At 37.5% G+C, this 14,810-nt stretch overlaps 1 protein-coding gene, 1 long non-coding RNA gene and 1 pseudogene across 2 annotated transcripts; 1 reads left to right on the top strand and 2 right to left on the bottom strand.

Moving 5' to 3' along the window:
• The first annotated feature begins 3,342 nt into the window (after positions 1 to 3,342).
• LOC140859230 (large ribosomal subunit protein uL11x-like) lies at positions 3,343 to 4,031 on the top strand (annotated as a pseudogene).
• An 870-nt stretch (positions 4,032 to 4,901) lies between these two features.
• Positions 4,902 to 5,615, bottom strand: LOC140859436 (uncharacterized). Its single transcript, XR_012142926.1, has 3 exons — positions 5,539 to 5,615; positions 5,087 to 5,445; positions 4,902 to 4,985 (listed from the first exon to the last, which is right to left on the bottom strand). It is a non-coding gene; the product is annotated as an uncharacterized lncRNA (long non-coding RNA).
• Positions 5,616 to 6,250: 635 nt separating this feature from the next.
• LOC140859423 (uncharacterized) lies at positions 6,251 to 6,795 on the bottom strand. Its single transcript, XM_073261130.1, has 2 exons — positions 6,606 to 6,795; positions 6,251 to 6,522 (listed from the first exon to the last, which is right to left on the bottom strand). Exons 1-2 carry the CDS (start codon positions 6,787 to 6,789, stop codon positions 6,266 to 6,268), a joined length of 441 nt encoding a protein of 146 aa, XP_073117231.1. The 5' UTR covers positions 6,790 to 6,795; the 3' UTR covers positions 6,251 to 6,265.
• Between the last annotated feature and the right edge of the window lie 8,015 nt (positions 6,796 to 14,810).

The raw sequence follows: 14,810 nt of genomic DNA, 5'->3' as shown, positions 1-14,810 counted from the left end.
TGGAAATAAGGATATTTTTATCATTTTATAAAATATGATATCATATGATGGTCATATGACATCATTATCTTAATAAAAAATAAACAGTTGAACCACATTGAAACATATCGATAATTAGAAGAGTCAGTTTGACTCTTTTTAAAGTATAGAAGAGCGTAAGTGAAATCGGAATAAAATTGAGATAGTATTCCTATAATTTTTTTTTTAATTTTTAATTGATTAGAAGAGATCAAAAAGTCATTTTCAGGAATTCTTTGCTGCCTCCATTGACCTATGCATTAGAAAGGAAAACTAAAGGAGGTAGTCAAACAAAAAAAATTCTTGATATAAAGGCTTGACTTCTTATGCACATGAAGAATCCTTTTGCCATATGGCAAGAGGGACTTATGCAACTTGTGGAATTTGTTACAAAACATTGGGTTTAGTTGATTGTAGAGTTGCCTAATCAGTATTGGTGGGCTCAGTAAACTTTTCACATGCACATGCAGGTGCCCACATGCATTTTCTTTTTGTTTGAATTCTTAGAAAGGCAATGAAAATTTTATAGTGGTAGGAACGTGATAATTTTTTTTCTCATTATGGAATAATGTTGCCATTTATATTTTCCCTTAAAGAAGAAGAAGATTGTCATTTATATGTAATGGTTACAAAGAATTTACTTTATGGACACTTGAGCCATCGGGAAAAAATAGGGTTTTGTTGATTGTTTTGCTACGATTTTATGATTTGATTGAGAAGGAATATTTTTCTCAATTCACTCAACTCGAATCTCTCAAAAAAAACTAAAATAAAAAAGTTTACACAAAGTAGAAATTTTACGTTCCCTTTTCTTTTATTAATGATTATAAAATAAGGTACATAGCTCCACCCTTGCATAATTTGAGTTATATTTCCCCCTAATTCAAATAGGACTCACTTTTCTTTTGGGTTATACTAGCACTAGACTAGTGTGACCACACGATTGCATCAAAAAAAAAAGACTCACTTTTCTAAAATAAAGATAAGTAATAGAAACAAACTCAAGAAAGCTAAAAACTCTATAGGAGATAGATCTTGATTTCTATAATAACTTTGCCCTCTATCACTTCACTAAATTTTTCTTGGATTGGGAGATATATCAGCTTAAAATCTTTTTTGAGTAGAAAACTTTTGGTTTGATTGATCCATTTCAGTCCAAATAATGGAATTTGGTTTGATTAGTAGGATGCAATCCTCCTTAGGAGGGTAGTGTCATCTCATAGATATCAAAAAATTATTTTAGATTTGAAAAAAAAAATTATCTCAATCGAGCATCGTATGATAACTCATGGTGTTGAAATTTTAGCTTTGATTTAGCTTCCTGATATGACGGATCTCACTCCTAGATCCCTAGCCTTATCCATAGTAGCTGAAGTCATCTGTATCTGAGTTTAGTGATCTTTTTGAATCATTCTATAGATTGCAAGTAGAAAATATATGATGACCAGCTTACTAAGAGGCCATGTAATAACTAATGCTAGGCAGCCACGCTCCTATCCCACACCTCTCATTGGTCACAACATCCATTAAATCCAAACAAACAAAAGAGAAATCAAAAGTTGCATGGTGTCGCCTACCCCCGATATAGTAACTCAAGCCTCCTCTTCCTCTTCCTTTCAATCTGCTCTCGCTTTATTCCTGACCTACAATGCCTTTTTCATAACAACTCTTTAACAATCTTAGGAAAGTTATTCTTTAAATTAGCATCCAACTTTGTTGTGTCCAGTGAAGCTACTACTTTCTCCCATAATATCCCATCATAAATTGACCAGGGGAATAGATACTCCAGCACAGCTAAATGACTCTTGATAGCATTTTCTTTTTTAGTAGAAGGCTTCATCCTTGTTGATCAGCTTGAAGCAAGGACAAAACTATCTTTTGTGGAAGCCAATAATATATGTGTAACAATCTAGGACATTGCTCAAAAAAACTAGTCAGAATGTGTTATTTTGGATTTTTTAGTCATGTATAACTATCCAAAATTTTAGCGAATAACCGATGTGGGACTAAATATACATCTGCATGGATTCTCACATACTCTCTCCATTTAAGTCTTGGCATCCTCATCAGGCTAAGAATCGAAATCCATGTATCCATTTATAAACATCTTAATCGACCTGTGGTCAGTATCAATGAAGCCGTGCTGCAGTATCCTTTAAGTCCATATAAACTATAAACTGGATCGACTCTGATATCATTTGTAACAACGCAAGATCTCATCCAAAAAGATTAGCCAGAATATGTTATTTAGTTTTCTTGATCATGTATAAGTATCTAAGATCTTTCAATGAATAATCGATATGGAACTAAATACACAGGCTCTCAAAATATACATGTCAAGTGGATCAAGTGTTCTCCTTCCTATCAAGGGAGTTAATTAAGAAAAAAATTAGATGAATTCCAAATAAATCTTTGTTTAAAGGGCTAAAAGACTATAGGATTTATCTTTATAGGAACCAAGGGTATTAATTGTAGAAGGTTGATACACATATTGGCCAATTCAACCTAAAAGCTTAAACTTTGCATTGATCTTCTTTCTTTCACAACTTGCTATATGTAGGACTACACCTTATATACAATTTTTTTTTAGGAGAAGTATTTGAATAGCCCCTTAACCTTTTTTCACTTTGAATGCATTGAGTTTAAAAGTTTTAATTTAGTCCTTAAAGTTAGTTAAATAAATCAACATGGTCCCAAGCTAACCTTGCGCCCAATGCTTGCTATCTAAAAGGATATAATTATCTCTTTTGTCCCTTCTTTTCTTTTTTTTCTTCCCAAAACACACCACTCTCCTGAATTCCCCTCTCTCCTTTCCCACCACCTCTTAACAGCAGAGACCATGAGATGAAATATTATCTCCCCTTTCCTCTAGGTGTTGAGAGTCTACGGCATTAAATGCAATCCAATTGGACTTGAACCCCACATTCTTTCCACACACCATCGAATTAATTAAATATACTCCAAAAGTTCAATATCCCCAAAGTTGCTTATTAAATCTTCATTAGTTAATATGTCACATGAAATACACCAAGCATCTCCTAAAAGTTTATCTTGTGCTAGCTATGGTCCGTCTCAGATATTCCTCGGATATAACATTAAAATTAAATTTAAAAATGAAATAAGTTAAACAGATTAAATAGATGAATTTTTGAATTAAGTAAGGTAAGTAAGTTTGAACTTTGAAGGTTCAAAAACGAAAACTCTCAATTTTTGAAGAATTTTTATTTATTTTTTCAAAATATAATTTAATCCAGGTGTTTCAATGAGTGAATGAGTACTTAAATTGGCACTTTTTATGGTTGTTAGTTGCTAGGGCACTGACAGTTCTCAAAACCGTCTCGAGTCCAGAGTTCGATGTCTTCAATGTTACTCATCGAACCATCATCCATCTCGTGCTTCTTTCCTTTCTCGCCGTACGCATTCTGTTTAAAAGGTGACTTTTGGCTCTGCTCATTTCTCGTCGCATCTCGTGGCAAGCGCCGCCCTTCCCGCTTCTTCCCTCGGATTCTTCTTTGCCGAAACCCCAAACCTAGCCGCGATGCCGCGCAAGATTGATCTCTCCCAGGTCGTCGACGTTTACGTCCGCTTGATCGGCGGCAAGGTCGGGGCGGCGATCTCCCTGGAACCCAAGATCGGTTCCCTGGGTCTGTCCCCCAAGGTCGGAGAGGACATCGCCTAGGCGACGGCCAGGTAGTGGAAGGGCCTCCCCGTCAGCGTCAAGCTCGCCGTCCAGGACCACCAGGGCAAGGTGACGTGGTGCCCTCGGCCACCGCCCTGGTGGTTTACGAAGGCCCTCAAGGAGCCGGAGCGCGACCGCAAGAAGACCAAGAACATCAAGCACTCACCCGATGATGTCATCAAGATCGCCTGTGTGATGCGCCCGAGATCCATGGCCAAGGGCCTCGCCGGCACCGTCGAGGAGATCCTCGGCACCTGCGTCTCCGTCGGCTGCACCGTCGCCGGCAAAGGACCCCAAGACGTCCCCTTCGTGTGAAACACCAGGCCTATCATCAGTTGGGTTTGTCTCTTTCTCTCTCCCGTTATGTTTAATGCACTACAGAAAAAATAGGCATTAATGACGCTATTAATGGTCATTAACGACGCTTTAAAGTGTCGCTATTTGGCTTTACGACGCTTTGAAAAGCGTCGGCAAGCGTCGACTATGTAAGAGTGGGGACGAATAGCGCCGACGCTTTTTAAAAGCGTCGTTATTTTTTAACGACGCTTTAAAGCATCGTAAGAACAAATTTAACGACGCTTTAAAGCGTCGTTAAATTTGTCTTAACGACGCTTTAAAGCGTCGTTAATGGAAATCTTTACGACGCTTAAGCGTCGTTAAATTTGTCTTAACGACGCTTTAAAGCGTCGTTAATGGAAATCTTTACGACGCTTTAAAGCGTCGTAAATATTTACATTAACGACGCTTTATAAATTTAACGACGCTTATAAGCGTCGTTAATGTAAAAATTTACGACGCTTTAAAGCGTCGCAAAAGACAAATTTAACGACGCTTATAAGCGTCGTTAAAGGTTTTAAGAGGAAAAAAAAATATAAATATTATTTAAAAAAAAATAATACAATACATTCCTGTACGAAATCATATCACACCTGTACAATACAATAAACATGTACAATCACCACATTCACATTCACACCTGTACAATCACCATCATTCACATCACCTGTACAATACAATAAACATGTACAATCACCACATTCACATTCACACCTGTACAATCACCATCATTCACATCAAAAGCAAGCTGAAATAGAAAATTTAATCAAACCAAAAGATAATATTTTATATAAATAAAAATAAAGTACTAATCGTCCATTACAATCAAGAGTAATATAAATAAATATAAAAATATAATAAAAATAAAATAACATCAATCTGCAGGCGGATGGTCGTCGTTGTCTCCACGTGACGTGCCGCTATCTCGACGGGTGCCTGATATGCCAGGAGCCTACAAAAAACATATCAAAAGCAATGATTTGCATATCTATAAATAAAATATATAAATCATTAAATTAATACAAAAATATATATTTAATATTATGTGTTTACCTGAGATGAACCATACATCTCTAATAAAGATGTAAGGCGATCAATCTGTCCCCTCATGGCCTGCATCTCGGCACGGCTCTGTCGCATCTCCTCCATCTCAGCGGCACGACTCTGTCTAATCTCCTGTATCTCCGCCTCGAGTCTGCGAACGCGTGAATCCTGAGCATCTGCTGCAGCATGCTGCGTATATCTACTAACCTCAGATAACTGAGTGGGGTGACTCCTACTCCATAACCCCTCACTCGGCCGTAGCGCTCTGGTCCCATCAACTCTGTGAAGACCTCGGTCTCGATACGGCTCTGCTGCGTAGATGCTGCGGACTCGTCGTCACGCTCCGCAATGAGAGATGTAGCCCTCTCCTGTATTTTTTTTGAAAACAAGAGTTATACATTAATAGCTAACAAAATTAAATTTAAATCATTGCAAAAAATATAATATTAATAATGCCGTACATATAAATCTCTCGACTCATCTTGAACAAAAGTACCATCCTGATGAGTATGAGTCATCCGGTAAAACTCCACTTGTCCGGGTTCCTCCCATGCTCATCCTCCTACACAAATAATTTCAATTTTAAGCAAACAATTATGATAATTTAAAAAAAATATATGAGTATCATGATACAGACATGGTCCACGATACATAATGATATTAGTTATATAAATATTTGAACATAAAAATTAAAAGTTAATTATGAAAGTTTAAGGAACATACAAACTCCTGTCGGAGTCGTGCATAACTCTTCGACCCCGATGTATGAGGAACAGACTGAGCTGCTCGTGCAGCTCTACCAATAGCAGAATAAGTCTGTAAAATAAAGTAAAGAACTTGTTATATATACAATATATAATAAAAATCAATATTTTTATAAAATATTTAGAAAAAAAAGATAATAAACAGATAATATACCTGTGCCCTCTCGGAGAACCAATAATGAACCAACTCCATCCACTGATGAGGGGGTACATCAGGAGGACAATTCCTAGCAACCTCCTCCTCTGTCATACCCTGTCTCATATAGTCCTTCTTCAATTGCGCTCTATATTCTTTCCATTGCGGTTGAGAGACTTCATTACAAAATCATGAGTGGATGGAGGGAGAACAAACTTGCTCTATAAAAAAAAAAGTTAAATGAAATAAATTATATAAATGATTAACAATTAATATACAGTATGAACATCAATTCATTACCTCTATAACTCGGAGGAGCTCAACTTTGTACGTTGGAAGCATGTCATTCCATTTTGCATAGCCCAACGGACATAGCTGAGGCCTCCGAGCAACAGTCCCCAAAAATGAAGTCAATAAGCAGCCAGCTTTCTTAATTGGCTGACCTAGCTGATTGCACTCCACAACAATCCTCTCGCCCTCACGCATCTGCCACACATCTCGTACTACTGTGGGTCCGCGTCTGGGGCGTACTCTCCCGGATCCGTCTGCAAAAAATACATAAAAGTAACTATATCATAAATATACATAAAATGAAATAAAAAAAATTTACATGAAAGACAATATATACCCTGCACGTGTATCTCATCATCTGGCTGATGAACAGGAGGATCGTGCTGTGCTGATGATGAAGGACAGGGCTCAGAATGCTGTGCAGCTGAACTGGCCTCAGGCTGCTGTGCTGAAGAAGACGTACCGGCCTCTGTCTGTGAAAACTGAAACTGCACACCAGCATATCGTCCCCTGCGACGCATGATGTCACCTAGCATTTATATAATAAAAGGTAGAATCAGTTAATATATGGAGTAAAATAACACAATAATTAATGCAAAATATATACATCATAAATAATTATTACCAGTAACAATCAAGCAGTAGTGTTTTTTTCGAATTCTGTTCTAACCAACGTCGTCGTATCATTTAAATCATCAGCTGGCACAAAATTGTAGGGCATACATTGTGTATAAGTGTCATCGTCATCATCCTCCACTTGGTTTCCTATATCATATAAGTCTCTAGGTTTTGTTTTGATGACAGTAAACCAATCTTTATCTTTTGCATCTTGTACATAAAATACTTGACGAGCTTGAGATGAAAAAATGAATGGGTCATCCTTCAATAACACACCAGTGTGTATCAACCTTGAAAAATTTACAAGTGTAAATCCATTTGCATCTTGTTTCAAACCCCTTGGTGAGTTTATGTCTATCCAATCACATCTAAACAGTACTACTTTAAATTTTCCATAATAATCCAACTCATAGATATCTTTAAGTGCACCATAATAGAATTTTCCATCCGCTTCCACCATAACACCGCTATTCTGTGTTTTTTAAATTTCTCCCGTTCTCTAGTATGAAATTTAAAGCCATTAATTATGAAACCATTATATCTATTCACAATCTTGTTAGGTCCTCGAGCAAGAGCTATTAGTTCATCTGACTTATTTGTCTCCATCATCTTTGATACCTAACAAAAAATGATATGACGAAGTGCAGTTGAGTTATCTGATATTAAATATGTATCAAAAATTAATATATCCAATAATTAAATATAAATCATACCTGATTCGAAAGCCACATAGGGAATAACTCGACCAACCATCGCTGTTCAATCCTTGCATTAGGACGAATGTTATGATTGGCTCGTCTCTGATAAATTAAAAATTCACTGCATAAAATATAAATATATCATTTAGAACATTATATCTAATATAAAATTTAAATTTTGATGTCATTCCTTAAATATACTAACCTGCGATGGTCAGATATTATGTCACTATGAAGTAACACATAACGATGTGCTTGTGCTGAGGATTTTTGATCAAGTACAATACCTTCACCTCTTCCCAAGAATTTTCCAGCAGTTAAGAACTTATACAGTTCTGCATTCTCCACAAAGTCATTATGCCGTTGAGGTCGACTAAAAATAGTCTCTACACCTTGAAGATATCTTGAACAAAATGTCAAACATTCATCCGCAATATATGCTTCAGCAATCGAGCCTTCGGGATAGGCTCTATTTCGCACATAATCTTTAAGACGCACAAGATACCTTCAAGAATTAAATATTTATTAAAATATCAGTATGCTGTTGTTTCTAATAAAATTATCAAAAGATTTAAGGTTTGTAATAATACCTCTCAATAGGATACATCCATCTATAATGTACCGGTCCACCAACTTTAACTTCTGAAGCTAGGTGAACGAGCAGATGTACCATAATAGTAAAAAATTCAGGAGGAAAAATCTTTCCATCTGGCAAAGTGTAATTGCAATATCCGATTCTAACTGATCAAGTTCCCGAGGATCAATAACTTTGGAACATAATGCCTTAAAGAATGACGATAATCGAAGTACAATTGTAACAACTTGTTTCGGCAATGACGATCTTAAAGCTATTGAAAAAATATCTTGCATCAATATGTGACCATCATGACTTTTAAGATTTGAAAGTTTTCGATCCTTTAGATGCACACATCGTGAAATATTCGATGCATATCCATCGGATACTTTGATACTTTTCAAAACTCCCAAAAAATTATCCTTTTCTCGAGCAGACATTGTGTAACATGCAGGAGGCACATAAATTCTATCATTAGCAAGCATTTTAGGATGAAGTTCCTGTCGGATACCCATTTCTTTTAAATCAAGACGTGCCTTCATGTTATCTTTGCTCTTTCCATCAAGGTTTAAAAATGTTCCAAGTAAATTATCGCAAACATTCTTCTCTATATGCATGACATCAAGATTGTGCCGAATAAGATTATGTTTCCAATAAGGTAAGTCAAAAAAGATACTTCGTTTTTTCCATAAATATTTACTTGGCTGTTGTGTAGATGCTATCTGTGTGTCTTCCTCATTTTCATCCTCGAAATAATTGTCTGGATCTTGAAACAACTCTGCATCTATAGTACTGATACTGACTTCCTCTGGTAACCCTTCATGCACTGAGCGTTCAACATCATCCCTTCCTCTTTTTTTAGAGGACTTTGAGTGCTTACCATAGCTGTAATTCATGCCATCCATTTGTCTATGAACATCAGTTTCAGAAGGTGGAATAGGGGCACATCCCAATTCTATAGTACCATCAAACAAATCTTTCTGAAATCGAAACGGATGATTTGCTTCCAACCATCGACGATGTCCCATGTAACAAAATTTACCTCCATGTTTAACCAAATTGAATGTGTTGAATCTCCACAACAAGGACATGCGACCCGTCCCTTTGTACTCCAGCCAGATAAATTGGCATATGCTGGAAAATCATTAATAGTCCATAACAATGCTGTCCGTAGTTTAAATGTTTGGCCGTTGGAAGCATCAAATGCATCAACACCCTCCCACAACTGTTTCAATTCTTCTATCAAAGGCTGTAGAAAAATATCAATATCATTGCCTGGACCCTTATCTCCTGGAATAACCATTGACAAGATAAGTGATGATTGTTTCATGCACATCCACGGTGGCAAATTGTAAGGTATCAAAACGACTGGCCAAGTGCTGTAGGTAGAACTCAGGGTCCGAAATGGATTGAAGCCATCAGAAGCTAAGCCAAACCTAATACTGCGAACATCAGAGGCAAAATCAGGATGTCTATCATCAAATGCTTTCCATTGAAGACTATCTGCTGAATGTCTCAACATTCCATCCTTTGTACGTCCTTCATGATGCCATCTCATTGATGAAGCTGTTTTTGATGATGCATAAATCCTTTTCAATCTAGGTATAAGAGGAAAGTAACGCAATACCTTGGCCGGTTTCTTTTTACTCCGCGTTGCATCCAATTCATTCAGTACATCATCTCGATCTTCTTTTTGTGTTATCCATCTTGAAGATCCACATACATTGCATGACTCTTGATTAGCATTTTCACCCCGATATAACATACAATCTTTCGGACAACTATGAATCTTTTCGTATCCAAGATCCAATTCCTTTACTACTTTCTTGGCTTCATAATACGATGGTGGTAAATGAGTGCTTTCTGAAAATGCATCCTTTAATAACTTGAGCAGCATGGTAAAACTCTTTCCAGACCATCCATTCAAATATTTGATATGAAATAAATGAACAAGAAAAGAAATCTTAGAAAATTTTGTACAACCCGGATATAATTCTTCGTCTGCATCTTTCATTAAGGTGTGATAACGAGCTGTCTCATCATTAGATGTATGTATGGGCTCCTCAATATGCATACGTTCCGTATGCGTACATCCATCAAACATCCCAACTGTTTCTTGTATACTACTGGATTCTTCTAAATTTTGAACATCAAATCCAAAAGCATCTGTGATCAAACCCCTTATATCATCATCTCTTGTAGAATTGTCTTCTAGGCTAGTGGATCCGCAATGAGTCAGGGGTTGGTTACATGATGATGGCAACATAGATTCTCCATGAAAAATTCAGTCGGTATAACCTCTTAAAAAACCATTCCATACCAAATGTTCTTCAACATTTTGTGGATCTAAAGAAGAACTATTTAATATTTCCGACATGGACATAAAATCTTTCCATTCAAACTACTTTTCTCCATACCAAATTTAATGAAGTCATGAACTCCATCTAAATATTCTTTACTATTCCTTGGTTTATTTATCCAACTTTTGTCCATTGTAGGATAAAACTGACCAAACTTGCAATTTATCTAAAAATAAAAAAAAATTATACAATCTATATTAATGCAATGAGTAAAAAATATCAGTCATTTCATAAAATCCAAAAAAATAACAACTACATAAAGTTTACATAGTAAATGCTTGCTATCATCAACTAATAGGTAAAGAAGGTCCTATCCCATTCAGAAAATGTATTAATTCTATAGGTCAATTACAAAAATCAAATGATATGCAACAAGAGTCGAAAAAAATTTCGACAGCATTTCCCCTTAGTTCTTCCGTATAGGAAGAACAAAAGGAAAATACCATCCGAAATTTTTTCCGAACCTCTTAGCATACCATTTGATTATGGTAATGACCTATAGAATTACTCACATTTTTCAAACTGTCCATACTGGACAATCAATTGATCAATGTACATAATTCTTTTATCCGTACAAAAATAAATAAATGTACGGATATAATAGAATATGTACATTAATCAAAAGACGGGTCTATGTTTCGATGCAATGTAATTTTTGAAAAATTAATTCATAATTAATTTGATTTAATACCTGATATTAACTTGGAGAGTAGTGGACAAAGAAACTTGGCCCAGCTTAATCCAGATGCTTAGTCTTCATCAGTCACGAAGATAAGGATAACGTAGGCCACACGATATCAGGGTCCAGCCACATAACGAGCGCCACATGTCAGATAAGCAATCGATCAGGATTCATGAAACTATGAAATTATCCATTCATCAACCATGTATCACAACCTTAATTAATTGTACTACATATTTTCGGGTGAACCTCGTAGAGAGATACTAAGAGGGTGTGGTTGTAAATTGATCTAGCTCTATATCATTTATTTTATGCTACACAGGTTTACCATATTTGATATTTGATAACTGGTTGTAAATTGATCATGTACAACCAGTTGTTAACCACCAAATCCAAAAGAGTATGACTTGCATAATTTGGAGCACAGACATACATGAAGTACAAGCCTACTCACTAAATTAAAATTTTCCTGTTACACATATTTGCATTATAATCCTTGCACAAGCACAGTAAAATAGAAACTTCAAAAGAACTATATATAAGCATGCCATTGATCAGAGGAAACAAACACAGAGAAGATTCTGGAAGACAGAGTGAGTGAAAAATAGATGCAGAAGCATAAGTAAGGGGGATTGGTAGCAAGAAGAGCAACATACTCACCGATCAAAGAGATTTTCAGGGTCCATCCTAAAATGTCAGGATAAATTTCACCACACTTCATAAACATTGCAGTAAAAAAACTTTCATTAATGAATTCAAGGTTTCATGTATTTAGAGCATGACATGATGACGGATGCTAAACAAGATTAAAGTATGATTTACAGCAGGAAGGTTGAAACAGGCCAAAATGAAATATAATAATACTATCATTGATCCAAAGAGACTAAATAACATCATCCACAGAAAGTAACATAATGACAAATAGATGAGTCATGCTCAAGTAATCACAAAATAATCAAAACACAACACTGCTAACATCATACTTGTTTCAAAATGAAAGAAAACATGGATTTAGGACGCCAGGTTTTGTGAAAGAAAACCATGCAGCACTAATAACGTCATATTGTTTTTAACTAGAATATTATGAAGGTGTAACTCTAGAAGATCATAATATTAGCATTTGCATTTCGTTACAAAAGAAAAAAACTACGAAATACAGATAACTCCAAAAGTTCATTATTTGTTTTCCTTATATTAGGCAGTGTATCCTTTCATCTTTCGTTCTACATTAGCGCTATATAGGCATTAAATAGCAATGTGTATCACAACATCATGGTAGCACATCTCCAGTAAATTAGAATCATAAGATTTGGTATAAAATTATCCCATCTCCCTCTCTTGCATTAGATGAAAATGAACCCAAATAAAGGGTTTTCGAATCCTTTTATGACCCATTGCCGGCCCAAACTAGTCAGCAACTACCAGATCAAACTTTCTATATAAGCCGATACGGGCAACATGAACCATACTGCAGAATACACACCTACTTGAAATGGAAGATGAGTCACATGCACATCGCACATGCACAAGGCAGACATGGACATGCACAGAGAGAAACCAATTGATGGACAACTTGCACCATCAAATTTCAACAGAGAAGAACTCTCTCACTTTCCTAGACCTAGGCGTATCAAAACCAGTCATGTGAAGATCTCCTCACACTCCCTAAAACCTAGCATCCACAGCAAAGAATTCTAGACCAAATTCGGAGCTCCAAAGAAAAGAACTCGCAATGTAAATCCTCTGTCCGTCTTTCTAAATATAAAGAACCCTAATTTCGAGCTTCCAAGCTCCACAATATCAACTAATTAAGAAGAAATACTAAAGAACAGGGGAATTATACCAGAATCCACGGATATCTCATCACCTTGAGGATTCGATTTGCGGATTTCTCGGATTCTGGGGTTTCCAGGCGGTGGATCCGATGCTGGAGCTGGATCGACCGGAGACCGCGTCGATGTTCGATGACGGAGAGGATTTCCGCTCTGAGAAATGGTAAACACATATTAGATGCGATTACCGGTCATGACACAGGGAAGGAGGGAGGGGGAGAGAGAGAGAGATCGAACCTTTGGGCCGAAATTGAATCGGTCGAACACGAATCAGTCTGCGCCAAACAAAATCCAAGCAAAAGTGCACGGCAATCGAAGGGAATCGTGATGGGAAGATGGCCGCCGGGAGGGGGGAGGGGAGGAGGGCCGGTGGGGTGGCTGCTTCCAGCGGACGGTGTACGGCTTCGACAGCGCGGGTGCGGCGTCGACGGACGCGGCAGCAGAGGGGAGCGGCAAACGGCGGTGAGCCGTGGACGGCGGATGCGCGTGGACGGCGGGCGCGGTGCCGGCGGCGGAGATGAGACGGGGTCGGCGGAAGAAATTAAGGATGGAAAGGGCGGCGGTAGATGGATTAGGGCACGGGGGAAGAAGGTATTAAACGAACCTAACGACGCTTTTTAGCGTCGTAAATTACTGTACAAAAGCGTCGGCATTTGCTTTATTTAACGACGCTTTTGCTAAAAGCGTCGGCGTTCAACGCCGACGCTTTTAAGCGTCGTTAAACGACGACGCTTTTAAAAAGCGTCGGCAGGTCTGCGCAACTTGCCGACGCTTTCCAAAAGCGTCGGCAAAAAACTGTCGCTACAGGCCATTTTCGTTGTAGTGATTGTGTGTTTGCTTGTATGCAATAACCCATATGTTGATTAGTCGTAACTAAGTTCCATGAGCTGGACATATTCTCCAAAGAATACTTGGTTCAAGCATGTCAAGAGCCACATTGCCACATCATTGGTCTAACTTGGACTGTCCCTACCCAAAATGATGATCATGGTTAAGGTAAGAGTGTTATGAATATATCCAATAATCTCGTGTTCGAACTCCATATAAATTTCGATTGCCTTTGCCAATCCTTCCCTTATAGATAATAGTTTAGGAATCTACGACCGACACCGGTATTCATGAGTTGGACCAGAGTAGGGCTAAAATAATCAACAAAGAATGAAACTCTATTCTAAAGCAAGTTGATGCCTATGAAAGCCATTTTTATAAGTCATCGCTTGCAGTCTCTTGTGATCCATGTCACAGGGTATGGGATCATGACAATACACCAACTCACATGGTTGTCTTTGTGCAATATCTTGGACCCTAAACAACTCTAAATTGTGTACTCTATGTTGGACCAATCTGGCCATGGCATGCTATCATTCTAGCATATATCTTTGTCCACCTAACTTACATGCCACTTGGACAATCATCACTCTATGTTCTGCAACAGATAAATTCTCTTATACTCAGAGACATTACATGTGCTTTACACTTGTGCTATCTAGGTTGGATCGATCTTTTCATAGATGTAAAATAGATGAGCAATGATATTAGGTCTCAAGGCACTGAGCCTCACCAAGGCAAACTTACACTAAGTTTCATGATCTTTCCGCTAGAGTATCATTGAACTAGGGTGTGGTGGCATTAAGCTAGGCTTGATGTGGCCCACAGGCTCATCCCACATTTTAGTTTCCACCAACCAAACATGCACTGTTTGAAGCTTAGGCTTTCAAAAGCTTCCTTTGTTTGGCTGATAAGCAAAGACATCCCCGGTCCCACTGGTGTCAACATAT

This window comes from Elaeis guineensis, chromosome 7 (assembly GCF_000442705.2).
Source record: "Elaeis guineensis isolate ETL-2024a chromosome 7, EG11, whole genome shotgun sequence".
NCBI classification, from domain to species: domain Eukaryota; kingdom Viridiplantae; phylum Streptophyta; class Magnoliopsida; order Arecales; family Arecaceae; genus Elaeis; species Elaeis guineensis.
This window is presented reverse-complemented; position numbering and strand designations above follow the sequence as displayed.

Excerpts from the sequence above, each read along its gene's own strand:
- LOC140859423 (XM_073261130.1), bottom strand. The coding sequence starts at position 6,789 with ATGCGTCGCAGGGGACGATATGCTGGTGTGCAGTTTCAGTTTTCACAG. Across the intron at positions 6,523-6,605 it reads TGATGAGATACACGTGCAGG|ACGGATCCGGGAGAGTACGC; the intron begins GTATATATTGTC and ends TATTTTTTGCAG.